This window comes from Mesocricetus auratus, unplaced genomic scaffold (assembly GCF_017639785.1).
Source record: "Mesocricetus auratus isolate SY011 unplaced genomic scaffold, BCM_Maur_2.0 Super-Scaffold_100010, whole genome shotgun sequence".
Taxonomy (NCBI): domain Eukaryota; kingdom Metazoa; phylum Chordata; class Mammalia; order Rodentia; family Cricetidae; genus Mesocricetus; species Mesocricetus auratus.
In genome coordinates this window covers 5,370,640-5,398,382 of record NW_024429194.1, presented here as the reverse complement: position 1 = coordinate 5,398,382, position 27,743 = coordinate 5,370,640, and the positions used below count along the sequence as shown (strand labels likewise).

At 45.5% G+C, this 27,743-nt stretch overlaps 1 protein-coding gene across 10 annotated transcripts in view; it reads right to left on the bottom strand.

Annotated features, from left to right (window-relative positions):
- The window catches only part of Ptprm (protein tyrosine phosphatase receptor type M), a 649,476-nt gene that overhangs the window by 457,173 nt on the left and 164,560 nt on the right, over nt 1–27,743 (bottom strand). For all 10 annotated transcript variants that reach the window (XM_040752893.1, XM_040752897.1, XM_040752894.1 and 7 more), the window contains exon 2: nt 27,536–27,658. In XM_040752893.1, the coding sequence (XP_040608827.1) occupies nt 27,536–27,658 (123 nt within the window). The remainder of the gene's footprint in view (nt 1–27,535; nt 27,659–27,743) is intronic.

The window sequence follows — 27,743 nt, the reverse complement described above, 5'->3', positions numbered from 1 at the left end:
TGAACCTTAGAGAAACGATCTCTTAGAAAGAATGATCTCAGTGGAGGAAAGGGGAGCATGGGAGAGGCATTGGGGGGCAATGGCTAAAATTTCAGTAGATGATAGACAGAGTTTTCAATGAACATTTATTAATTTTTTAAGGTGGGAGAAGAGATGCCAACTGAGGAAGTCCCTGGGATCAAATGTCACACACTAAGCACAGAAAAAGGGGCTCAGAACTCTGCCACAGCAACCGTATTTGAATGAAGACGGGGCAGCTGAGGGGGCCTCTTGGGAAGTGAGTCAGAAATCCGCTGACAGAGACTGAAAGCGACAGTCGGTTGCTCAAGGGAAGGAAGTCATCTCAAACAAAAGCATGGTTTTATTTCATTATTGTATGAAGTTTAATTAAATATTTCCATTTTCAAAGTCAGACAAGTGAGCCCCATTATCAGGAGTGTGCCGACTTTAAACGACGATTTGGCAGAACACACACACACACACACACACACACACACACACATATATATAGCTTAAGATTTCCAATGCAGGCTCATCCGTGGGGAACAATTAGAGCGTATCAGTAGCATGACTGATTCCAGATCATATCTTTTCATCCTGATGATAACACGGGACAAAAGAAGCTAGACAATGACCCCGTTTGAGTGAGTTTAATCTAAGTCTGGTAGCAGAACTGAGGGCCCGACACCGAAAACACAATCTTTTCAAAACCAAGTTTTCTGAGTTGCCTAAGTAGAAGACTATGTGCCTGTGACTGTTGCATTCACAGATAAAATCTCCATGGGCTTTCTCACACTTCCGGAATGTGCGGGCGACTAAAGGTGGTCTAATGAGGATCCTCCTGGCCCATCTCACCCACCTTTGGCTGGGCTGTCTAATCTAGGAGAAAACACCCTACCCTTATGGACAACCTGTCTCTCCCGGGAAGTGGAACCAGATCCCACATATTCGTCAGTGACTTGACTTACACAAACCCACAGGTCCTCCTGGGTGAGTCTCGGCCCATCTGGGTTCACTTTAAGTGTTAGCCAGTATTTGAGAATAGCCTGCCACAATCAAATTCTTTACAGACTTATATTTTTGGTGTTCTGCCTATAGACAGGGGGTATTTTTTTTGGCTCATGTTTCAAATTAAGCTCTGATAATTCCCAGTCAATTAGCTTTAATTTATAATCAGTGAGACAGGCACAGGGTAGGCAGTTAAGAGCCTGTGAGTGCCGGCAGAGAAGTTTCCAAAACTCAAATCTAATTATGCCACTCTCTAATGGTCTCTCATTTCCCTTAGAGTAAAATTTCGGTTCTATTTTTTTTTTTGTAGCTTTTGCTTCTTATCCTGCATTCCCCCCTCCCCCACGGGGTAAGCCTGCAACCACACCGTGCTGCTCCTTTCAGATAGACAGATACTGGGTTCTACAGTCTCTTCTGGGACAGACAATAGTGCCTCATAATCTGGCTTGTGGCCCTTTTCCCAGAAGCATGAGTGTATTCCAGAAAAAGGTGAATTGAGGCTGCAGGGCTGAAGGAAGCAAGCAGGCTGACTCATGGATGGAGGGTGGGGGCACCAATGTCCGTTCAAAGGTCTCTGGAGGTGGAGGATGAGGTCAGAGGTCAGAGTTAGAGACTTAAAGGTGCCAGGATAAAGATGAACTGTTAGCCAAAGGAAAGTAGTTAGGCCATGGGAGCTTCGAGAAGTAAGAGAAGAGTCTCCAGTGAGTGATACTGACTGGGCACAAATTGATGAGGAAAGGTTTTGGTGAAAGAGGAAACCTCTCCATGACCGTCAGCACGAAACTGTGTTCAACTCCACCATCATTAAGAAAGTGAACCGTGCTGTGGTGGAGCACACACCTTTAATCCCAGCACCCAGGAGGCAGAAGTAGGTGGATCTCTATGAGTTCAAGCCCAGCCTGGTCTACAGAGTGAAAGCTACAGAGAAACTTCATCTCAAAAAATAAATAAACTTTTTTATTTTTTTTGGAAATTTCCTATCGCTCTGGGAATTTAAGTCTACAATTTAAATTAACACCGCATAGCACAGCACAGAGGTGAGACAAGAGTGAATGACTCATATTGTCGCTGGGGATGTAATCATTCTGGCAACAGCTTGCATACCAAACAAGAAGCGACCTGTCTGTCACTCGAACTCAGTTCCAGTTCCTGGATGATGGTGCTCACTGGGGCTCAGGGTCAAGAATACCCACAGCGGCGCAGCCCCGTAGCAGCGCGGCCCCGTACCAGCATGGCCTGGTAGCAATGCGGTTCATAGCAATGCGGCTCCGTAGCAGCGCGGCCCCACAGCAGCATGTAACAGCATGCAAACAGAAATAACATAAATGCCCGCCAAGAGAATAGACAAGCAAACGACGTCTCCCCACAGAAATACCTTCAGGCAACGCAGACAGCACTATGTGCACAAGAGTCACACAGTGCATCCTTGAACCTCAACAAGTGAGAAAACGGCTCAGGTACAAGTTAATGGAGACACACTGTTCTTTCGGGATGAGGTTTCAAAGCAGGCAGGCATCAGCCTGAAGTCAAGATACACGGAGATGGATCTTCACACAGAGGGTTTACACAGGGAGCAGCGGTAGAGTGTAGTTCAGGAGACACAGATCTGAGAGGCGCCAGAGGCCTGTGGAGAGCAACAGATCCCGGGGACAGGGGAACGAGGAAATGCAAGCTGTTAGGAAGTGAATTCCTCGGTGCTGGAGGTCCTGCTCATGACTGAGGAGTTCGGTTGGTTGCATTTCAGCGGTTGATAAATAAACACTCTCAGCTCTGTCAGCTCTTGCCGCTGTAAGCTGAGCTCAGGGGATGGTTTTGGATCAGGTCTAAGTTCTCTATGGCTCTTGACTTTATTTTAATTGAGTTTGGCTTGAATGTCTCGACTCTGGATGAGCAACTTTCACAAAAGAAAAACGAAATCAGAGCAAATGTGTACATAGTTATTCAACCTAATTTTAGAGAAACAATAGTTACATAAAAAAAAACTCCAAAAAGTGCTTACCTCTGGGGAGGGACACATTTATGAATGAGAAAAGTTAACTAGGAGCTGCCTAGCTATGGTCAGGGGTCGGCTTCTTGATGTGAGTGGTGGTTGAGCAGATAATGACCTCGTCACCATTTAAATGCACACCCATCCGCTTTCCATTTCACTGAAATTAGTTGTAACGAGCAACTCACGGGGTGCTGCACTGAAGACATAACCTCAGTGGGGTCACGGAAATAGAGGACCCACCAGGTAGGGAGGCACCATGAACGTGGGGCACCATGAACATTGCCCACATTTTGTTCAGCTTTCCTTGGAAACTTAAAGTAATCAGAAGATGCATCTAGCATTAAGAGGCGTCGTCCTAGGCCAGCTCTGAGTAACACGTGGCTGAGAGATGATTGAACCACGGAGGCTGAACCAGGAAACCCAGAGATGCTTGCGGCGGCAGCAGGAAATACGGCTGCTGCGATGATCCTTTGCCCCAAACAGAGCTGAAAATGATTGACATCGGGGCTGGGGATAGTTCAGTGGTTCAGAGTACTTGCTGCTCTTGAAAGACCTGCGTTCTGTTTGCGGTACCCACATCAGGTGGCTTAAAGACAGATAATGGACAGGGGAGGTTCCAGACAGCAGCACGTGTTTTCATCGTGAGAAAAGTCTGAGAAGATGCTGCTACTGGTATCATTTCAACAAAACGGTCATGGTAAGCAGGCGAGTGCTTATCTTCATTTGGCCATCCTACCCATTTTAGGACTACGGTTTAAATCACATATTTGGCTTTTCCTTTTGTACAGACACGGTCATGGGAGGCATGAACACACAAGTTACTCCACTACACAATTACACAATCAAACAGCTTTGTGATGTCTAATCCCAACTACCCTACTTTCCTGGCTAGTTGAATAGCCCACAATGTTCTGAGAGTTACCGTGGCTGAATTAATCTACACATGCATTTCAAAAACATTTTAAATTTCATGATTTCGCTTTAACTGCCCTCCCTGATGGCAGGCTTTGGTGACCTGACATCAATACACCTGTATTATTTTCACTTTTGCCTAAAATAGTGGACAGTGAATTTTCGCCTAAAATAACTAATGACTTTAATATTATTTACCTAGATTTTCAAAATAGAATAATTTCTTGAGTAGTCACTTGTACAAGGCAGCACACATAACCATTTCTCGTGTGAATGAATGTCCGCTCAGACCCCAAATGATGACTGGGCCAAAAAAATCATAAAGGAAAAGATCATTAAGGAAAACGAATGGACTTAACTGATAGATCAATTAGTAAAATGTTTGCCTTACAATAAGTATGAGGACCTGAGTTCAGCCCCCAGAATCCACAGAGAAGAACCAGGAGTCACAGCATGCAATTGCAGCCTCCTGTGAAAGCCGAGACAGGCATACTGCTGGGACTCACTGGCCAACCAGCCCAGCCAACTCAAGTGAGCACAAGGCCAATGAGAGACCCTGTTTAAAAAAAAAGAAAAACAAAAACAAAAACAAGATGGCATTTGAGAAACTACAGTAGATGTTGTCCTTTGGCCTCCACATGTCTGCATGCACACCCACATACATACAGGTAAAAAAATGCACACTTAAAATAAGGAAATTCAAACCATCCACTGTAAGTAGTCATTGTAAACACTTTCATCATATCCTTCTACCTAGCACGCAAGGTTGCTCTGTGTGTAATCATAACGCAAATTTTATAATCTGCTTTTCCCTTAATTAACATTATCAGCCATTCTTTTTGTTTGTTTGTATTCTTGGGATTGCAACCCAGGATCTCATGAATATTAAACATGCTCTCTCTGACTGAACTCTATCTCCTGCCCTGAAAACAGTTTTAAGTATCAATAAATGCATATGGACAGCTTTCTTTTAATGGCTTTAGAGTATTCTAATACAAAACACTCTAGACCAACCACAATCCCCTCCCCCAAAAGAGAACAGGTTCAACTATCTGAAGATTAATCTATATCAGATATCAAAATAACACTCTCCATTTGTAGGAGAATAGGCAACTCATAGCCAAAGAATATAAATGAGTGGTCGCCATGGATTGGGGTAGGAAGGACAGTGGGAAGTGACTGTTTATTGTACATGGGATTTACATTGGGGGTGATGAGAATTTTCTGAAACTAAATAGTGGTGATGGTTGAACCAAACCATGTATGTATTTTAACACACACACACACACACACAAACCTTACACACATCTCTTAAGCAAAAGACAAATTTCAAAGAAGACATTGTCAATACTGAAATTCACCTACATTGCTCTGATTTTATAAGTCAAAACCAAAGTTGGGCACTTGAGATATGCATTCTTAACTAGACTGTTGACTCAACTGATAGGTGTCTTGTTTTGATATCTGAACAGATGTGTCTCCTCAGCTGGCAGGTGGGTTTTTTTTAATTTGTGAACAAATGTGTCTAAGAGTAGCAAGTGTAAACCAAGAACAGTGCATTGGCCATTTTGAGTTGATTTGTTGGTCTTCTAGTCTTACTTAAGCCAAAAGAGCCAGTCACTACAAAGGGAAACAGTCTAAGTGTTCATAACTAGAAGCTACATACCTACTGGTGTTAAAAGACAAAGAAGAATATTTATGACATACTATTTACTTAATAAATTATAATGGACATAAAACAATAGTGCTAGCAACTCATATTAACATAAAATTAACATTCAAAATGTGTTCTGGTTGTATCTTTTATCATAGGAAATATTTGATATCAGTATGTTTAAACTTTAAAACAAATGTGTAATTTTGAGAAAACATACAAATAAAATGCACCCTCTTAACTATTTTAGGGGCTCAGGTCAGAAGTGTTAAGTGCATTTCCACTGCTGTGCCACACCAATTTCTAAGAATTGATTAAATAATACAATAAAATAAAAGTCCTTCGACCACTCATTCTGTCTTCTGTTCCCCCTTTATGTGAAGAGAGCACATACAAACCCATTCCTATTTGTCACTCAAACGGAAGATGCTTCACCAAGGAACCCAAAAGATAGCATGATCCTTCCAGTGACTACATGGGGCACCCAAGCCTCTCCCAAGTGGGAGTGCCTACCTCGTCTCAGTGTGAAAGCCTAACCTCTCCTGAGCTGGAGAGCCTAACCTCTCCTCAGTGGGAGAGCCTACCTCTCCTCAGTGGGAGAGCCTAACCTCTCTTCAGTGAGAGAGCCTACCTCTCCTCAGTGGGAGAGCCTAACCTCTCCTCAGTGGGAGAGCCTACCTCTCTTTAATGAAAGCAGACCAGAAACCTCACAAGTCAAGGCAGGTGGATGGTTAAAGCTAAACCTTAGCAGGTTCCTCAGACAATGGCTACAGCAGTCACTGGGAGTCCAGGGTTCTACAGCAGTCATCCAAATCTTCATGAATAAAGGCAAGCCTTGGGCGCCGTATGCCAGGATTTCACAGCTGCCATAAGACTTCCAAAATGGTGAGTAAGACCTACAATCAACCGGCACACACATGCATTGTAAGTTAGTCTATGGTGGGCGCGTCCTGAGGAGTAAAGAGAGCACAAGCGGAAGCCAGCTGATGGTCGTCCAAAGGTTTCCCCGCACATTCCAAGTCCCTGGAAAAGCTGACAGCTACGAAGCTTTCATGAACAATGACATCCCCAAAAGTTTACAAAATTTTCAAAGTGGCACCCACAACAGAAGTTTAACTAACATGCAAGTGAGGCTTGTCAGGATGTCTAGAGGAGAACAGGGCATCACAGGGGAGACATAAATACAGATCATTCAGATCTCGTCTCAAGGCAGGCTCATGAGGTAGCTTCCTTCTGTCCCAGCCTTCCGAGTGCTGGTATTTCAGGCAGGAACCTCCATGATTAGTTCTGAGCCACTTTTAAAAAATCTTTATTTTATTTAATTAACATTTTTTCATTAATCTTATAAACAGGCCTTAGTGTCCCCTCCCTCCTCCTTCCCATTTCTTCCCTCCCTTTCCATCCAGGCCTCCCACAGGCTTGAACAAAGCATGGTATATCCAGTTTAGGGAAGACTAAACTCTTCCCCCTGCACAAAGCCTGGGTGAGGTAATCCAGCATGGGGAACAAGTTCCCAAAGTCAGCTAAGCACCAGGGGCAGGTCCTGATCTCACTGCTAGGAGCCTTACAAGCACATCAAGCTACACAGCTGTCACACACACACACACAGGGGGCCTAGGTCAGTCCCATGCAGGCTCCATAGTGTTGACCCAGAGTCCATGAGCTCTCACAAGCTCAGGTCAGCTGTCTCCGTGGGTTCCTCCATCATGACCTTGACCCCTGGCTCTCACAATCCCTCCCGCCTTTCTCCAGGAGGACTTCCAGAGCTCAGCCCAGTGCTTGGCTGTGGATCTCTACATCTGGTTCCAGGAGTTACTGGATAAAAGGCTGAGTCACTTTTAAAGTAAAGCCTCAAGGTAGAACACCACACTCGAGAGGCCTTTGGATAGAAGAACATTTGAAATGTAACTGAGGCTTGCCTTGAAAGTGTTGAGACAGACTACGGGAAGTCTCCAGAGGTCAGCACTACGGTCGCCCAGAACAGAATCCCACCAAGAGATCAGAGCTGCACCTGGCTGCCCTCTACACCCCGACTTACTCCCCGGGAACAGTTGGCATGAGGGGACTTGGGGTCAGAGAGGCCCATGCCAAGGCATTTTGAGATCCCTGGCACGTTAAAAAAAATGAACAGGTGACAAGATGCAGTTCTTAAATGGTGTTATTTTAGACACTTAATGTATTGGTGTTTTAAATGATGAAAAAGTGTAGCATGACATGGCCATGCCATTCAGCAGACAAGTTAAAAATGTCAGTCCCTGAGCCACTGCAAACACCGTGTGTCAGTCGGGAGACAAAAAAATGGCCCCATGGGAGACACATTCTATTGTTGCTCTTGTTAGTGTCTTTGGGCCCTAAGGTTTTTCCTTTGGGGACAGTAATATAAGAAGCTAACTGTGAGGCTCAGGATCTGTGGATCCCTGTCCTCTGTGTCCTTACCCTGTGACAGCCCCAGGCAGAGTTCAACATCATGATCATCAGAGCCTCCGTCCCTGCCGAACACACCATGGCGGGTGGGGAAATGGGAAATTCCAACCAGATCTCCAAGCGGTCACGTTTTAGGTTCATCATGAACGGAGGAAGAGGATGGCTTTACTTACTTCCATGGAACACCCTGGCCTGTGCTAGAGGACACCAGGGATGTTAGTCCCAGAGGCTGCGGACTCAAGTGACATGTGTCAGCACAACATCCCTACCTTGCATGGCTGGCTGTGCCACAGCCGGGAGATAAAAAGAAGGCCATGTAGGTGCCAGGACAATTCAACAGGGAAAGGAAGGAAGGAAGGGAGGGAGGAAGAGAAAGGGGGGAACGAAGGACTGACTTATATGAAAAATACACATGTAATTAAGTGTCTTATATAATGTTTCCCTTAGCTTTGTCCTAATGGTCCCCCCCCCGCTACATTTTCTTCACAGGGACTGAGTAATGTGCTTGCTCAGCAGGTAAAAAGTGTTTACTCCCCAACAGTGTATACAGGTTGGGGGGGGTAAACCTATGCAAATTCAATGATTTATGCAATCAACTGTATGTCCACAATTAGGAAAGCGTAAGTCTAAGCAGGGCTGGCTCTTCCTGAGCCCAGGCTCTCATGTACCCTTCCTTGGCATTTCCGCTATGTGAGCTGAGCACTGGTGCCAAGCTCACGTCTCTTGTGAAGACACTGATGACCGTACCGGATGAGCCCTCGTCTGAATAGCTTCATTTGAACGTAATCACCTCTTTCACGAGTCTATTTCCAAATAAGGTTCTTACTTTGGAAGCTGGAGTTTTGACACCAGAATCGTGGAGCTGACTCAGTCCGCAGCGGGTCACCCCCTCTTCCATTAATGAGGCTGTGACTGCTTGACATCGCTTTCAGAATGAGCACACGATGACCTTAGTGCTTACCTCATACCACACGCAGCGGGGAACTCCAGGTGGGTGTGGACGCTCTGTCATTCAGATGAGAAGTTAAGTGTGAAAAGCTCAGGAGAACACACACACACACACACACACACACACACCATTGCTTCTGTCTCGAGCTACCACATCCAAGACGTGGTCCATAAAACTCTGATTTCTCTGTGTTATAGAGTGGTCCCATTGCACACCTGTAAGAACATGACCCGAGATGTCATCATCACTTTACAGATGAGGACCCTGAAGCACGGAGCGAAGCAACCTGAGTGAGGTCACGGAGTTCAAGGGCACTTAAGCTAGGGGCGTGCAACTTCTACGCTGACACACTTCCTTACAAGGCATAATGCAGAGCCTGATTGGGAAACAAAGCTGAATGCTTTCAGCTGAATCCTTAAAAGAATATTTTCTGAAGTTGAACTTAGCCACATTTTGCTCTAATGATCTATTTATTATTTCTAAGTTGAAATATCCAAATTTCCAGTTTGCAGCTGTGGGGTCTGGTCATTCAATGGCTTGAAGAAAGAAATCTCAAAGCCAAACCATGCAACTTAACCACCATTTTAAACAAATTCTCTCAATGGTCTGAGCCATTTCTCCTGCCCGTTTAAGTATAAATTGTTGGGGCTGGAGAGTTTACTTAGCAGTTAAGAGCACTTGTTACTCTCACAGAGGACCCAGGTTCAATTCCAGTACTCACATGGTAGCTCACAATCATCCTACCTCCGACCTCTGCTGGCACCACACACATACATGGTGTCATGCATACATTCAGACAATACACACAACAATATATACATATATATGTATATATGTATATACACATACACACATATATATACTTATATTCACACGCATACACACATACATACATACACACTTACATAGTGTGTGTGTCTTGTCAAAATGTATATGTGTGTGTACATGTATGTATATGTATATACAAATATATAGGGATATATACACATACATGTATATATGCCAAATCTTTTGTGATTGACTAATCTACAAAAATAAAGGTCAGTCGTACAATCAGCACATTGAAAGAAAAATGGCCCGCAAAGAACGTGAGTCACAGAAAGCTAGGCACAGATGTCTGCAGAGAGATGACAGACACCAGAGGAGCAAGGCCACTAGCTCAGAATAGAGCCAAAGGGAAAGGAAGAAACCAGGGAAGCCAAAGGTTCCATCCCCTCTTGGGCTTCCTTTTCCATAAAGAGAGAGGTCAGGGTCGTCCCCATTGTGGTGGCCTCTATGCCACTCCACAGTGAATCACGGTTCCCCAGCACACGGTTCAAACTGACTTAGATGTAGACATAAGGCTACTATGAAGAACACCACACAGTGTCATCTATAAATACTCACTGATATCAATAGCTTTAAATTATGGGTTGGCATTTGGGTTTATTAAGGAAGATCCTTCAGATGTATTAAAAATCTGTTTACCTTCAGTATTGATTTTTTGATAAATATATTATCCGGAGAGGCTATGTGCAGCGATTTCTCTGGGAAAGCTGACATTTATTCAATGATATTTGCTTGACTGAATTAAGTAGCAATATACGCTCATCTATCTTTGCTATATCTGGGAAATTATCTTATCAAAGTTGAGCGGATATTTTATAGAAATCTTAGGGTCTGGAAGGATCTGGTTGTCTAAGCCCTCAGAGTTATGCACTAATTCCCTGTAGCCATTTATGCGAAAACATTACAATGTTTCTAAACAATATCTTACTCAACTGCTTGAATTTTTTATGATGGCATTTCTTTAAAGAACAACAACATCATCTCTGTATTTGGTTTTAAATGACTTAAATGGGGACTTAGTGAGTAAAACCCTCTAAAGGCAATTGCAGCAGAGGCCACCAGTTGGTGAGCAAAGAGTCGGTCCTCCTCCCCACAGTCACCTGCACTCAGCTACATGACGTGAGGACCGCTCCTTCAGCCTGCTCCCACTGCCCTCCTTTCTTGATCCAGGAAATGTCCAGAGGAGCCTGTCACAAGACCCTCTGGGCTTTTTCTCATGCCCCATATGAATATCCTTCTTGAAGACAGTCTTGGAAAACAGGTGTTGAAGACATCAGAGTCCCCTCAGCCCAGATGTCTGTGTGGAGAGCCGCTAATCCATCCTCCAATCTGGAACTACTCCAGACCATAAAAGAGATGGGAGATAAGTGTGAGGGTCCTGACCGTTTGAGATCCACTTAACCACAGCAGTGTCTGCAAATTTAACAGATTCCAAAGAGTTTTGCATTACTGGAAAGCCCGATTAGTCTTAAACTAAGGATCTAGATGACTAAATCCAGACACGTCCCATTCCCAGAATATATTCAACGAGTCAATAGCCATTTGTAGAAAAGCCATTTTCTTTGCTCCAATGAAGATGTGCAAGGAAAATGAGAGTGATCTGCAAATTGAAATGTAGTACAGACAAAGCCTTCCTCTATAAGTACACACACACACACACACACACACACACACACACACACACACACACACGACAAACTTTCTTAAAAAGCAAATCCCTGGTCACAATTCATTTCTTGTCTTTCTTGTTCAGTCATTTAAAGTGAGCATGTAGAGTGGGTTCTTCTGCTTCCATGTTCATTCCTTAGGGGGGGGTTTAGCTCATGTGTACGCATGCATGCTTAACCAACATTTCCCCCCAATTCTCAGGCTTACACCTATTCCCACAAATTGCCTTCTGTCCCCTTTCTTTTCTTTTCAGTTTTCTGGATGCCAACCCATTAGCACAGAAGGCCCTAGGTTTAAGAACTGAAAAATCAATCGTCTTCCCAAGGTGATTGGTTCAAATAACAAGAGCGGCCATGAATGCAGCAAATACCATGGTTCTAATGGGCTTTCTAACAATTATTAATTTTAAAAGGTTCTATTGAGTTTCTCCAAGAAAACATCTTAAGGGTCCCATCTTTGGTACTCTTGAACTAAACATAAAGAAGTCAAGAGGGACAGAAAAAAAACATTTAGCTAAATCCTGAGATCCTTTGGAACTATGGACCGTCTTAAAATTCCTTTCCCTTTGTAGAGAGAGACCTAGGCACCTGTGCCATTGACCATGCCCATTTTGAGCATGGCGATAGGTCTGTATGGGCATGCGGAGTAAAGGGCTGAGGAGAGAGGCACTCATCCTCTTTTTGGGGTTCCGGTCCGGTCTCCAAGTGTGGCTGAGACTGGATTTCTCGGAGCCCCAATCTGGTTGTCCGTGTCTCTTGTGAGGGGTTCTCTTGAATAAGTCGGCCATCAATTTTCATACCCCATGTACGGTTATCTTTCCTTATCATCCCCTTGTGCCAGTGGGGGCACAGAGAGGAAGATGAAATAGGCTCTCCACTCCTTATGATGACCTCAGAAATCTGCGATCGAAGTTTGAAGCCAGATCTGACCTGTAGGGTTTACCGTGAACGGAACTGTGGGTAGGGTGTGGTTTGTCACTGGCTCCCCTGTGATTTAAAGTCACCCCTCCTTCAGCCCTGGGGACCCTCTCTCTGTTCTTTGCTAGGGATGCCTCCTTAAAGAAAATACTGGTCTTATGCACTGGCGGAGACCACTAATGACAATGACCTATGCAGCACTCCAGGGACCGGTAAGAATTCTCCTCAGGCCCAAACGGGCCACAGGCAGGGAGGGTAGGGAAGGCATGTGGTGCATCCATTACCTCACTTGAGGCATCTGACCTTGCATCTCAACTGGGAGTTAAGCAAGACACCTGGGGCGGGGAACAGTGGTCCCAGGCAACGAGTGAGGGATTACACATCCCCATCTGCTGGGGAACTTAAGGAATTACCAAGGGTAGGAGGTGTGGCTCTGTGGAATGCTCACCAGAGGGAGACTGAACAAGTAAACACTACCTCTTCCGGGAGATAAGGCAAGTGTGTGTCTGCTACGGTCAACCACTGCTATGGCGTTTGTTCCGCAACTGTGTGCTGTTCCCGGCTGTTGTCTGTTTGGTTGCCGGAGTCAACAGACAGTATATGGACAGAATGAGGGGTATTTCATGGAGATATCCAGTCCCTTAGTGAAGGGAGAAAGAATCTCTTTGTCTCGGAGGAGGTGAGTAGGTATATCCCATGAATGTAACTTAAAAACTCAGTGGGTCACACAAGAAAATGAAGAGATAGGAACATGAGGCAGAATTGAGGGGTAAGGTGGGGGTGAATGGGGCTGGCAGGAAGATCTGAGGCCGGGTGCGTCTGAATTGTTTGTGCACAGCTGTAAAACTGTTAAGAAAGAAGTATTTAAGAAAAGAGAGCATCAATAACCCAGAAAGGTCATCTACTTCTTCCTCCCCAAGCTGAAGCAGTAACTGTTATGAGAGCTGGGTAGATATACTATTTTGGGCCGCTCTTTCCAGAGCAATATTGCCTTAAAACTCCGACAGTGTTCACTGGCTGCACCCCTGAAATATTAGCAAATCCAATTAGAACTCAGATCTTTTCTCCGAAAACAAATCTGTTACCTTATATAAGAGGCCTGTTGATGGGGGATGTGTCAAATCCACCTGTGGGGTTTGTTATTGATTCATATATAATTCCCATCAAGCACCATTTTCAAGTCTCTGAAATGCATCTAGTCATCTTTATACCATTTTGTCACTATGCATTTCATAATAGAAGAAGTTAAAATGATTTTATCATGACAATATATATGACAGCTTGCAGTTAAAAATCTCAGAAGTGGCACTACTGAATGAATTTAGATGAGCTCACTCATATATAAGTTTAAATAATTCACTTTATCCTACCTTCTATTCCTTAGAAATCCTATACTCAATTTCAAATATATGAATATTAATCCTACTTTCCAATTGTTCTGGAGCACAATATTTCATAAGCTCAACCTTCATGGAATTAATAACATCCACACACGGTTATGCTGCCTTTTACAATGTCATTCTGTGTGTATTATCTTATTTGATACTCTAGTGAAATGTGTATTTGTTAGTATAAAGGGCTCCTCAGTAACAGGAATGAACTATTTATATTATCTTTATTCAAAGAGAAAAATGAATTATCATCCCCAGGAGTATCCTTTTGCAATTTCTAGACGTTCCCCTTGTTTCCCTCCACGGCTTCTCTGAGCTGCTAACTACAAATCGAGGTTGTCCCATCTCTTAAAGTCTTTCAGTGTGTCTTCCAAGACCCCTGAGGTCCCTGAGACCCTTTTGGGGACCACATATGACGCTATCTCCATGATAACACGTGACAGTCTGGCTTCCACTTCCCTCTCAATGGCTCGCAGTGCTGCTCTGATGCCCCGGGGAATAAGAACCTTTGCTCCTAGTGTTCTCGGCCCCACCTGAGCAGTTTTTCTACACGATCCAGAAGTGACCAACAGGCATTCTCCACATTGACAGTGAAAGAATTTCTTTAAGTCTTTCGGAATGTTTTCAGGACACAAAAGGTATTCTATCACCAAAGGGTCTGAGAATGATTTCACATGATCCCCGATCCTCAGAGGTAACAACCACAGTCTATGTCCTTCCCAGGTACTGGCAGTGAGTCCAGGATGAACCATGGAGGACAGGGGTGTTGTCATTGTCATTATCTGTTTTCTGCTGTTTCTACAGAAACCGCAGACCATGTATTTTATAAAGAAATTCTCACCTTCCTGTGATGGTAAAGGCCGAGGGATCCAAACACACACAGCTGGTCCCTGTGGTGCCTTCGTGCCGTTTCACGACATAACAGAGCACATCACGCAGTGACAGCAAAGGTAATGTCCGCCTGGGGCCCTGTCTGTATAACGCCACCAACCCCTAATGGGGCCACACCCCAGGACATCATGGAATCTTAACCTCCTCAAGTCCCTAGCTGCAAATACCATCAACATCTGAAACTAGGAGTTGGGTTCCAACATAAGTTCTAGAGATGGCCTTCCCACCCCAACACCCACCCAAGCACGAGAGATCCTCAACGTTTCTGCAGTCCCTAAGCAAGGAAAAAGCAAAGAAAACATATCTCAGATCTGCAGCTTCTTCATATGTTCTCAGCCAAGGCAGATGTGTTTGTGTATAAAACAGGCAACACAGATGCGCGATATCCCAGAGTGTCTAGAAGAAGGCGAAAGCAATTGCCCTGTGTCTATGAACCACCACCACAAGGGCCTCATCCGCTCTACCTATTTTTTCCTGAAAGTTATTTATCTACAGTTAGACTCTGCCTTGACTTCCCTCACCACACACATTTCAGAGACTGTGTGAAGAGATTCTGTTTAGCTACAGCACAGGTACACTACAGCCTACATGTTTACAATTGTTTTCCTCAAGACAGTTGAGAAACAGAATATAAACAAAATATAGCGAATGTTTGCCAAAATGAGTATGGCGTTATCCTCTAAAATGGGCACTTCGATCATGCAGTCTAGCAACCTCTGCTTGATCACTGCTAAAAGACAATTAGTCACAATGAATTACACCATAGACAAAGGCTTCTTACCTTTTCAGATAACCCGGGTCCAGACCATTTGAAAGAAATTAACATCTCTAAAGAATCATCTTTATTACTTCTGATTTGTTTATCTGTGTGACTGTGGGGGGGGGCTGTAGTGCCTATGAATGCCAGAAGAGGACATCAGATCCCCCTGGTGCTACAGTTACGTGCCACTGTGAGCCGTGCTACATGGATACTGGGGACCAAACTCTAGACCTCAACAAAAAAATCAAGCCACACAGAAGTTCTTAATCACCGGACCATCTTTCCCACCCAGAAGCTAACTGGGTCATCTGGGTCAGGTTAGCAAATCTATCTGTCGATGCTGGAAAGACCCAATGACCTGCCCAGCTTAAAGATACAAACTGTATCATTTTGTTTTCCAAATAACAAGCATTGATTGCCATGCTGAAAGGTCACTTGTCATCAGTTCAGTTGTTGACCTACTGGAAAATTGCATCCTGTCACTTCGCAGCAGTCCAGGAAGAAACACTCTGTTTGTAGACAATAATGAGGGAGGTAACAGCATCTCACAAGGCGTGAGACCCCAGAGACAGAGAAGGAAGCAGTAAGCAACTCCGCCGATAGAGAACAGCAGGCGAGGATTTTATAATTACCCGAGACCACTACCAGGAACCTCGTTTCTCTAGATTTAAAAGCCTGGGATCAAACACAACCTGTATTGTCAAGTCTATCAATAAGGACTTCAGGATTGTACATCTTGTAGTTAACAATGTAGAAAAGACAGCCCCTTTGAATTCTTTTAGAGCAGTAGGCAACAGCACAGGGGCTGTGGAGATGGTTCACTCACTACAGTGTTTGCTGTACAAGCACAAGGACCCGAGTCTGGATCTCGGCACCCATGAGAAAGCTAGGGAATGACTTCGTGCGTTTGCAATCCCAGCAACAGGAGTACCAAGGAAGAAAAGTGCTCCAGAGTTGCTGGCCAGTGCAATCAGTGAGCTCTAGGCTCAGTGAGAGACTGTCTCAGAAAACAAGGTGGAGAACAGGTTAAGGAAGACATGTCAACTCCACGTCTTTACATAAACCCATACATGGGTGCACATGCACCGCCTCATCCCCGTGAACACATGTACAAATATGTATATGCACAGAGAAAGAAGTATTTCTATAGTGGAAAATTAAAGCATACAACTGAGGACCAATCACTTGAAAAACAAATTTTTCACTGACATCATCATGAAAGTACCTCTCGCTATATTAATATGCTACCCCAGGTATCTGATGCAGACATTTACGGCTGCATAATCAGTTGTTTGAATCTGTCCACCCACCAGATAGAGGCACTACGATTGTCCGGCAGACAGTTAATTAAATAGACATATTTATTTCTCTTTCCGCCACTTAAGCTTCGAAATACTGCATTAAAATATAATTTGTCACAATCCAGAATAAAGTATCAGTTAACTAGGCATTAAAGTCCACTTATTTAAAATAATGATCTGCATAATCATTTCCTAGAGTTTGCCAGGAAGTAGGCAGGAACTTTTCTATACTAAGTCTCCTGCTCCGAAGAGGACAGACATTCATTCCAGTAAAAACTCAAAAATAAAACTTTATAATCTCCCCTTTATGAACCTTCTAACCACCTGTCAATCAGCCATCAAGATATCTACCCACAGGACACAGAATCACACTTGATACATCCACCGAGGCCTAAGACCACAGCACTTGTCCTGGTTTACAAAGTCCTAGAATTATAGGCCTGAAATTAGTTGTCCCGAATTGGTGTTACCTGAATCCCTGGGCTCCAAGAAGCCTCTTCAGCGATGACCAAGGGCTGTCACAATATGCCGAGGAAGACAAGCCAGGGCTCAGCCCACGCTGTTTGAAATGTAAATATTTTTAGTTCAATTTGACAGCGCTTGCCTATACTACATTGGTGGATAAAAATCAGGTCAGCGTGGCACACTGTCAATTCATCCCAGCCATGTGTTCTTTTTTCCTCAAAGTTGCGCTGCAAATTCTGCTTACCTCAGGAGTTCAAAAGAGTTGAAGAGTAATTACACTTATCTATACTTCACCTATTAGTCACTGCTAAGATGTTCATATCTGCATATCTGATATATACACACCACACCACACCCACACATACATACACACACACACACACACACACACACACACTTTCACTTATTTCCTATCTGCATAGACATCAACACTTATGACCCTTTAAAATTCTGGCATAAAGTCTCATAAAGCCAAGGAAATCTGATGTATTCACATCTTTCTTCAGTGTTTATTTACCAATCCAATCATGGCTCCTTTATGACATCTCTGGGGCTCTCATAAAAAAATTCTGAGTTTTCAGACAAGGGTGATGCCTGACAACCTGAATTCAGATCCCCAGGACCCAGTGGTCAATGTGTCACCTGGAGTCCCAGCACTTCGTTATGGAGAGTTCACCACCTACCCTGGCATCTACAACATCGAACAGAAACAAACCCTGTCTAACAAGGCAGAGAGAAAGAAACAACACCCAACACACCTGCTTGCATTGTACATGCATGTATACATACATATCTACACATGTATCACACATGGCATAGACAATTTTGAATTTTCATCTTCATGTAGTCAATACTTGTCTTCCTTTGGCAAAGGTCAGTAGAATCAAACCACTCCCTTGCTTCTCTTCCTACAGGGACTCGGTGTCTCCTCAGCTAGCTGGGGCTATGACATATATGAAGACCTGGGTTCAGACCCCAGCACCCATATAAAAACTGGGCACATCAATGTGGGTCCCAGAGACCTGATGGCCAGCCCATCTAGCCGACATGGTGATGGTGAAGTCCAGATTGAGTGACTCACTCAAAAAAGGGTGTAGAGGTAGGGAGGATAGCAGAACATACCTGATACCAATGTCTGGATTTCACATGTGCACTCATGGATATGCACACACACACACACACACACACACACACACACCCTTGCACTTGTGGCACACTCCTTTACAGGCATGTACCGTACACTTGTGTGCTCACGCACAAGCTTTTCTGAGGCCCCTGTTTCCTCTCTTCTCTTCAAGATGCATGTCCGCTACTTTTATCACCTGTAGCTCTGAGGCAGCCCATGCCTGCCTGCTCATGGTCTCTACTGACGACCCCTTTCTTTGTACAGAACTTCCTCTGTGTAATGCTCCAGTCCCAGTCATGTTTCTGTGGCCTTCTTGGCAGACACTGTTTTCTAGGAGTCCTGTTTCTCAACACCCAGCCTCTCTCTGGTAGCCACGCCAGGCTCAGGACAGCCAAGAGGAGTCATGTCACTTCCTAAATATTGGGTCACATGGGCACAGGATTGCCACTACAGTCTTGCTGCCTAGAGCTATGCTCTGTGTATGGTGGTGGTGGGGGGAAGCCCCATTCTGCCCCAATTTTAAGCTTGGAATAAGCCGAACCTAGAGTTTCTCCTTTGAATGCTTTTAACACTTTTATAACTTGAGCCACGGGAAGTGCTGATGGTACATCTGAGGGACTGTGAAATGACCTCTGACATAGGCAGAGGATGTGAGATGTGAACCTTGGGCCACCCAGAATGTCCGGGGGAACCCCCGCGTTGGCTGTGTGAGGACATACCAAGACTATCACCTGCCTGCTGCTGGGCTCTACCCTGGCAGAGCAACACCCTCTCACCCCAAGCCTGCCTCCACACATGCATTCCCAGAGAGACATCTGCTGACAAACTTCTCTAGGCCCTGGAGACAAGCATCTAGGCCCCGGACTTTCTAGTCTCAAGAAAACAGTTTTCCAATTTGCCCACCAATTTGCGGTCTGTCAGGAATCCACTCTGAAGAAGAAGGGGCTATTCCTAGGTTCTGACTCATAACCTATGTATGGCCCTGCTCCCCAACACTTATTGACAAAGTAGATTCTTCATTCATATAAGCTGGCCATGCTCAGTATCAGCCTTTCCTGGAGCATCACTGTGGGGACACAGAGGACCCCAAGATTGTCCAAATTCTCAGCGTGCTGTTCTGGGGCCAACGGCAACACCCAGGTCCCCATCCAATCTGCCTTTTCCTCATGTCTCTCATTCCTCCTCACGGAACACAGACTCTAGTTCCATTGACAGTGTCTGCCGCATTTGACCTCCCTGTTTATTCTGTTACTTGGACTCGCATCCCTCTTATAATGTTATCTCGCATAATTTTACAGGAAATTAAGCGTGAAGTAAGGCTGTTACAGTGCATACTTATATACGCAGACCAATTTGTATACTTTTCAGCCAGCATGTTTCACAGTGCTGACCACTGTTCTTATGTCTTGTAAGATTCCGAGTAGCCAAGATGGGAATTTAGAAGACATTCAAAAAAGGAAACACCCCGCTGACTACTAAGAATACGCTACTGGCATACGTGGCCAGAGACTAACATAATGGTGTCTGCCTGCAGGCCCCCGATAAAACAGTTAGACAGCGAAAGGCGTAGCAGTGTTGGAAACAGTGTCAGTCTTAATCTCTGGGATTATCAAGACCAAATCAGCGAAAGGATCTTGTGAAACAACACGACACAGAAAGGTGTTGTCTCAGCTTCTTCTCTCACGGAAGCTGAAGGGAGAAAGGCTCCCAGAGTTCAATGGGGCGAGCTTCGAGATAAGAACACATATTCTGGAGTAACTGCAGACACCAGGAAGATAAAGTGGAGCCATTGTGAGGGCGGGGGGGGGGAGCAGGGAACAAGTGACCTGTGGGGGAATGAGAAAAATGGAGGGGCGGGGCTCTAACCAGGGATGAGTGGGGGAAGATAAATTCAGAAGAACGAGGGTAAAGCAAGAGTAAGGATGTGTGATGAAGTCAGAATGGATATCACCTTCCTAATTATAATAGAGGTAAGTCAGCATATAAACATACGCACATACTTTAAATTAACTTCCCATCTAGGCTGACAATGCCCCCTCCAAGAGCCAAAGACTTCCACAAACACCCAACACCGGGCATGAGAAGCCCTCTTTTAAGTTGCTAGTCAGGGCTTTTTAAGAGACTCCTTAAGCATTACAAACTGCTGCTGTTATCCTTGGTTGCCCCAGGGTAAGTCCCCATTAAGACACCATGCACTTGAGACACAGGGCCCCAAGACTCCTGTGCTAGCACCTATTGAAATCCTACTCCCCGAGGCCTAGCTTTCTTAGTAAAAAGAGGCCCCATGCAAGGTCCCAAAGGAGGGAGCAACCAACAGCCCCGCCTAGCTATGACTCTCCGAGCCACAACCACAGCCAACATGGTGCCATAACCCTGAGGGTGCATCAGTGGCGCCATACTTGGTGGTAACCACCTGCTCTCTAATTGATTTAAAATGTGCTCAACAAGAGGGAAACAACTCCTTCTACTTCTCTCCTGGTGAAAAGTTCCCCGAGGAAGGAAGAATGGGAGGGAAGGACTTGAGTGGGACAAGAACAAACAAAGGCTTTGTTTGTTTGTTCTCAGGCCCTGCGCGAAGTGACCAGAAATATCCAGGCTCAACTAAAAGAATCCCAAATCCAAGGCCCCACCGCAACCTCCGCTCTGAGTTTATTGACAAAGTGACCACTGGGAGCACGTGCCGAAGATGATAGTGCATGTGTCCCGACTCTGACCACCACACTAACAAGTGTCACTACTCTCAGAGACCTCTTCCAGACGTTTTAAAATCGACTCAAAAACCTCACAAAGACAGTCAAGTTCTAACTCTTCTCCTTGTGTCACCTGGAAGAGGCAACGGGAAGTTGGCATGGGCCATTCACAGAGTCGAAGGCAAGCTATGAGACTTCGCATTCGCACCACACTCAAGGAGGAGGAGGAAGGAAAGTGGAGAGGGTGGGAGAGAGGTAGAGGAGGGAGCCAGGGAGGAGGGAGGGGAGGAGGAGGGAGGGGGAGGGGAGGAGGAGGGAGGGGGAGGGGAGGAGGGAGGAGGGGAGGAGGAGGGAGGACGGGAGGAGGAGGGAGGGGGAGCCGAGGAGGGAGGGGGAGGGAAGGAGGAGGGGAGGAGGAGGGGAGGATGAGGGACCTGAGAGGGAAGAGGAGGAAGGATAGAGAGGGGCAGGAGGAGAAAGACAGTAAGGGGGAAGGAAAAGAACAGGAGGAGGAGGAAGGAAGTGGGAAAGGGAGGAGGAGGAAGAGGAAGAGGAAGAACAGGAGGAGGGGGGCACTTCTTTAACGAAGTTCTTGGCTAGGTATGAGGCTTAAGATTTTGATATGGATTACAGGTTTTCTCCCGGTCAGTTCTGAAGCAGGTCTCAGCATCTCACAGTTTTCGGGGTCCTGTATAACCTGTCACCCTGCAAAAGATCACCTCTTTGCTCCTGGCCCCCAGCCCACCGGCATCACTTAGCCTCCATGGCCTCCTGGCCCCGCCTTGGTTGAGATCTCTACTCATCAGAATGGGCACCATCCACGACTTCCATCGTAACCCAAACGTTATCCCTACGCTAGTTTTTGTTCTTGGTCTCAAGTACTGCCCACCATTCGTTACGCTCTCACACTTACTGGTTAAATGCCTCCTGTCTCCTCCATGGGTTACAATCACCAGGAAGAATGACTCAGCTGCCAAGCCCGTGGAAGTCACTACACACAGAAATATAACTGTCCCTCAACACCCACAGGAGATTTTTTTCCAGGACCCCCTAGTGATACCCAAATCATTGATATCGAAGTCCTTTCTATTAATAAGTTTGTAGTATTTATAACATTTGCCAAGCACATTGTCATTTTTATGCCATATATTTATGTCAACCCTGCATGAGTTATAATAACCAGTGCCATGCTATGTTACATAAACAGTTACACTTCATTGTTAAAAGGGAAATGAGAAGGAAAATGACTCTGGGCTGGGACAACAGAGGCAGGTTTTTTTTTTTTCTGAACACTGTCTGTCTGCAGGGGGTTGAGCCTGTAACTATGGAGCTAGCCAATACTGCAAGCCAACCATATCACTAAATGAGGACATTATTAAGCTAAGAGCTAAGGATTTACACGGGATTCTTACGAAGGGACAGCACAGTAGCTGGCCCTCTCAGGATGTGCAGGCGGCCCCCCAGCAAGCAGCCTTCACGATGAGTTAAGGAGCTGGCGATTCAACACCAAGACCCTCAGTGCACACACACCCTTACAAGGTCACCCGAGGGCAGTTGGAAAAGCAGAACGAAGGCTGTTGGAAAAGCAGAACCGGAGGTTGCTCTTCCCACAGGGTCTACATCTCTGAAGTTCTGACTCCTGTGCTGCAAAGTATGGCCACCGCCACCCAGTCTCTTGGGGCCACCACAAGGATCGATTATACGCAGGTAAGAGGGCAGGTATGTCAACTGCCAGTCATCTGTGTGTCCATGATAATTTTGTCAGAGAGTCAGGCTGATCGGTAAACACAGCCACTTGCCTGTGATTTAGACCCCCTTTTCTCCTACCTATCATTTCTGCTGTGTTGTTTAAGGGGCAGAAACATACAGGAAAGCCAAACCCCACCGCCTGCTGCCGAGTGCTGAGACCAATGGACTGAATTTGACATCGTCATTTAAATATCTACCACCTCACAGCTAAACGAGAGCAAACTCGCTTCACAGCATGATCTTTGACCCATCCAGACAAGATCTAGAACCCAAGGCACGCTCCCGGGGAGCATCTCCATTCCGCTCATACGGTGAGGATGCCTGAGCATCAGCAACAATGCCTGGCACGTGGCACGTGTTTAATCAGCATTTGCAGGGGGCAGCTGATTTGAAGAAGCAATGAGATAATTAAACACATGTTTGAATGTTTGGTGACAAAAAAAAATATTTCTTAGTGGGCACGCACCGTGATTTAAAGAGGAAAGACAGCCTTTCCAAGTTCACGGTTGTTATCTTCATTATTCCGGAAACACCACAGGAGACCCGGGGTGCAAATAAATGGGGAGGCTATCCGCAGCACGTGCAACATGTGCCTGGTAAGTGTGCCCAAAGAGAAAACTTCAGTTACACTGTCAGCCATCACCGTCCCCAGTGAGCAGATGATACTAAACAAATGCCATTTTACGATTTCCTGGGTCACCACACAGAGAGTGTCTATCACTGTTCTGCCAGGCACTCTATCATCTCCCTGCCTTCTGTTGGACACCACGGCCATGACTTGGTCCTTAGTCACTGTGTCTCCCTGCAGACGAGTCACAGCATCACCCTAGCATGTAAGACTAAGGCAAGGATGGGAAAGCCACGCTCCATGAAAGGTACGAGTGGGGTTTCCTACTTCTGAGATGGGGTCCAAGTTCACATCATAATAACTGCTTTCAGAGGCACAGCATCTTAAGTGTGTGTGTGTGTGTGTGCACGTGCATGTGTGTGTGTATGTGCGCGCGCGTGTGTGTGTGAGCGTGCATGTGTGCATGTGTGTGCGTGTGTGTGAGCGTGCATGTGTGCGTGTGTGTGTGAGCGTGCGTGTGTGTGAGCGTGCGTGTGTGCATGTGTGTGCGTGTGTGTGTGAGCGTGCGTGTGTGCGTGTGTGTGTGTGTGTGTGTGTGCTTGGGCGCCTGTGTGTGCAAGGGCAGCACATGTTGTCACCCTCTTCAGTCATAAGCCTCTTCAGTGTCCGTTTTAAAGCCTGGCCTAATGGTGCAGGCTGGGGAGGCTAAGGCAGGAGGATCATAAGTTCGGGCTCACATGGAGCTATGGAGTGAGTTCAAGGCCAGCTTGGATAGCTTGGTGAGACATTGTCTCAAAGTAAAAGGATAAAAATGGCTGGGATCATAGCTCAGGAACACTTGACTACCATGTATGAGGTCCTGAGTTCACTCTGGACCCAGTCTCTTGGGGCCGCCACAAGGATCGATTACATACAGCTAAGAGGGCAGGTATGTCAACTGCCAGTTGAGTTCCAGTACCGCAAAAAAAAAAAACAAAACAAAACAGTACTTAAACTAAATAAGAATCCACGGTTTAAAACTAGAGTAGTGAGTTACAAACATCATACAGTAGCAGAATATAGGGGACACAGACCATTGTCCTGCCCGGGTACGTGCTCTACGGTCATGAAGCGCTACTTAGAACAACTGTGGCCTGTCAGCGGCTAACGAATTCTACAGACTCTTGTTTCGGTTTGGATCCAAGTTCCCATGCTCAGAGTGGCAATCCTTGTGGCAAAAACTAAAAGTCCCCTCGGTGCTAATGAAGACGGTCAATTCATATAAAGCTGTGCAGGTAGCAATAACGTCATTCCGCCCTTAAGTAAACAGTTGCAGCACAGAGCCTACTACAGAGGCGTAGAGTCCAAATCCACAGCATTACATGACATTTGGCATTCATTCGTCTTAAACATGAGGTTCCAGAGCTAGGCAACCAGCTCGGAGGAGTGACCAACTCAGCCCGCACAAAACTCTAGACTGTGTTTCATTTTTTTAAAGTTGGTTCTAAATAGCTTCAAGCATGGAAGATACCGAGGAACGAATCCTACCTTTGATTTCAGTAAAGGACAAAGTAAAGCAAAGGCTTAAAACTAGCCAAACATTTTAGGCTCTAATCGTTCTGAAACCCAGTTTGACGGGTTCTTTGCTAAGAAGGATCTCAGGAGTTCAACGGAGACCGTGACACTGCACGGGGCAGGAGAGAAGCGAGCCGATGACTGGAAACCCACTTGAACAGGAAAGAGAAGAAATGTGAAATCATACTCCCGGTTGATAATCAGAATGAGAGTACAGAAAAAGCAAGGTAAGCCAAGATCTGAAACAACACTCCATTAAGGGCTGACACCGATGGCCTCTCACAGGAGTGCCAATACCCCTGGTTAACAGCCGGAGTGAAGGGCACCACTCCGTGCGCCACCAAGTCTCTGTCCCAGTTACAGACAAGACCACACTGCGGGGCACTCTGCTCGTCAGAACAACCACAGGGGTGTGCCCATAAAATTCCGTGGGCACTGAAATTTGACATTCCCGTGTCGTGAAATACTTTTATCCTCTAAAAGAAAAGTTTCCGACCACTTAAAAATGGAGACACCACCGCCAGCTTACAGGTCATATCAAGGCATGCAGCAGCTAGATTTGGCCAACTGGGCGACTGCTTATCTGAGCCCATACAGTGCTGGCCTGCATGTAGCAGACCAAGTGACACACATGTAAGAACAAATACAGTAGTATTGCTAAATAAAAGCATAAAAATCATAACCTACAAAAGCCGCATGGTTCTCCATGCCATCCATTTACTGTAGGAGATTTTAATAGCTTTTCTTATGATATTTACGTATTTATTATTGTGTCTGTGACATGAGTGTGACTCTGTGTATGTGTGTATATGTGTGTGTGTGCAACTGTATGTACATGTATGTGTGTTTGTGTGTGTGTGTGAGACTCGTGTGTGTGTGTGTGTGTGTGTGTGTGTGTGTGTGTAGGAGCATGTACCCATGCTTGTAGACTTGAGTCTGTTGCTTCCAATGAGAGAAAGAGGACAATGTTGGTTTTCTCCTTCTATCCTAGGGATCTGGGTATTGACCAGAGGTCATCAGGCATGGAGGCAAGCCTCTTTTCCTCAAGTGAGCTACTTATCTTATGCCTCAGATGGAATTGGCATGGGCTGAAGGGGAATTCTGCAATATCTGTGACTCTTTTCAATAGTAACTTTTTTTCCAATTGGAAAAGCAATTCAATGTAAAGGTCCACAGTAATGAAAGCAGATACCTAATTTGAAAAAAAATAGAAATTGGGGGCTCTGGGTGTAGCTTAGCAGTCTGACACTCGAGTGGCCCTGGTTCCCATCTGCAGTGGCATACAGGCAAACAGAAGGCCACAGACTTCATCACATTGAAAGACAGACATGACCTCAGCCATGTCTGTACTTGCAAGGACAGATTTGCCAGGTCTAACTCTCTCAGCGTCTCCGGAGATCAGTGAACACCCAGGGAAATGGCCAGGAAAGACTCATAGGATTTCAGGGCAAGAACACCGCTTAGGGAGGAACAATACAGCAAGGGCAAAGCCATGTTCCTATCTGTCAATCACAGTTTAAAAGGGACACAGGAGCTAGGGCGGGGCAAACTGACTAAGAGCGGCCTGCTAACCCCAGAAGCAGCATTGAAGGGCACACAAACGTGAGAGAGTAGGAAGACAGCAAAGGAGAAGGTGATCTGGGAACCCAAACAAGACTTGTGAAGACTTGGGAGCCTGGCAAAGCTACAGTGTTAAAGATACTGACTTGAAATTACCCGGCATTAAATGTGGGAAGGAGAGGAAAAGCCCATGTTGGGCATCATAATTGTTAAAGCTTATTAAGAACAGCATTGGATTCTGCCTCACGCTCTGAAGCTGCCTTTATAAGATTACCTACAAAATCTAATCACTGCCACACGTAGGCACATTAATGAAAAGCTTTTTATATTCACGAAGAAGTACAAAAAAATGTGTTTCATCTGAAACCCAGACCTCAATAGTATGTTTTTAGTGGTTTGAATACTAAGTGGTACATTCACCGGCCCATTTCAATAATGAATCTGCAAATATAAGGCTTTGAAAGAACTGCCGAGGTCAAAGCCTGGAAAAAGGGTCCCCACAAAACTGTCACCCTCTGCTGTGATTAGATCAATCATTGTCTTTCCACCCTCCCTTCAAAAAGAATTCAATTCTCACTGATGTTCAGTAAGGTAAATAGTTTCTACTTAGTGTGAAATTCAATAAGCTCTCCTCTTTGGGGGGGTTGTGGAGAAAAAAACCACATCCCTGCATCCTATGAATGCTTCAAGATCACGATTTCCCAGGCATAAGAGAGCCTGAAGGCTCTGAGGCTGAGAAAGGAGATTCCCCTTAAGGCCTGCTTTGTGAGGTTGTTGGAAACCATGCTATTGGTACCCTACAACCAAAGTCCCACCCATGATGCATGTTTGCCAGAATAGACATCAAACCATTCCCCATATCTGCTGCTTAAGAAAGGGTCACCTGGGCAACGTTCACTAATCCAGCTAAGGCACGGCCAATGATACAGGGAATAAGCCCCAACTAGTCTTTCCAGGAAGGGATACCAGGCTATACTCCTCTGACGAATCCTCTTAGTTACAGCACCCTCCCCAGCTACTCAGCCATCGGACACAGCACTCATAGAACAAAGGGCTCTTTCGTCCAACCAACACCCAGTAGGCTTTACACGCCCCTACTTCCCAAAGAACGCCGAGCAGTGAGGACAAACCTGATGGCATCCATGGATCTGATGTCGGTTTGCTCAAGGTGTTCACCTGCTCCCAATTGAAGTCATCGTCGTCAGCTTGACTATACCCACATGTGCTGTACGGTTCATCAAAGAGGCAGCCACCTACAGCGGGAAAGAGAGAGAATGTCTGTTACGGCCACAAGTCGCCAGAAGTGATCTGAGACGCATCAGGAAGACAGGCACGTAC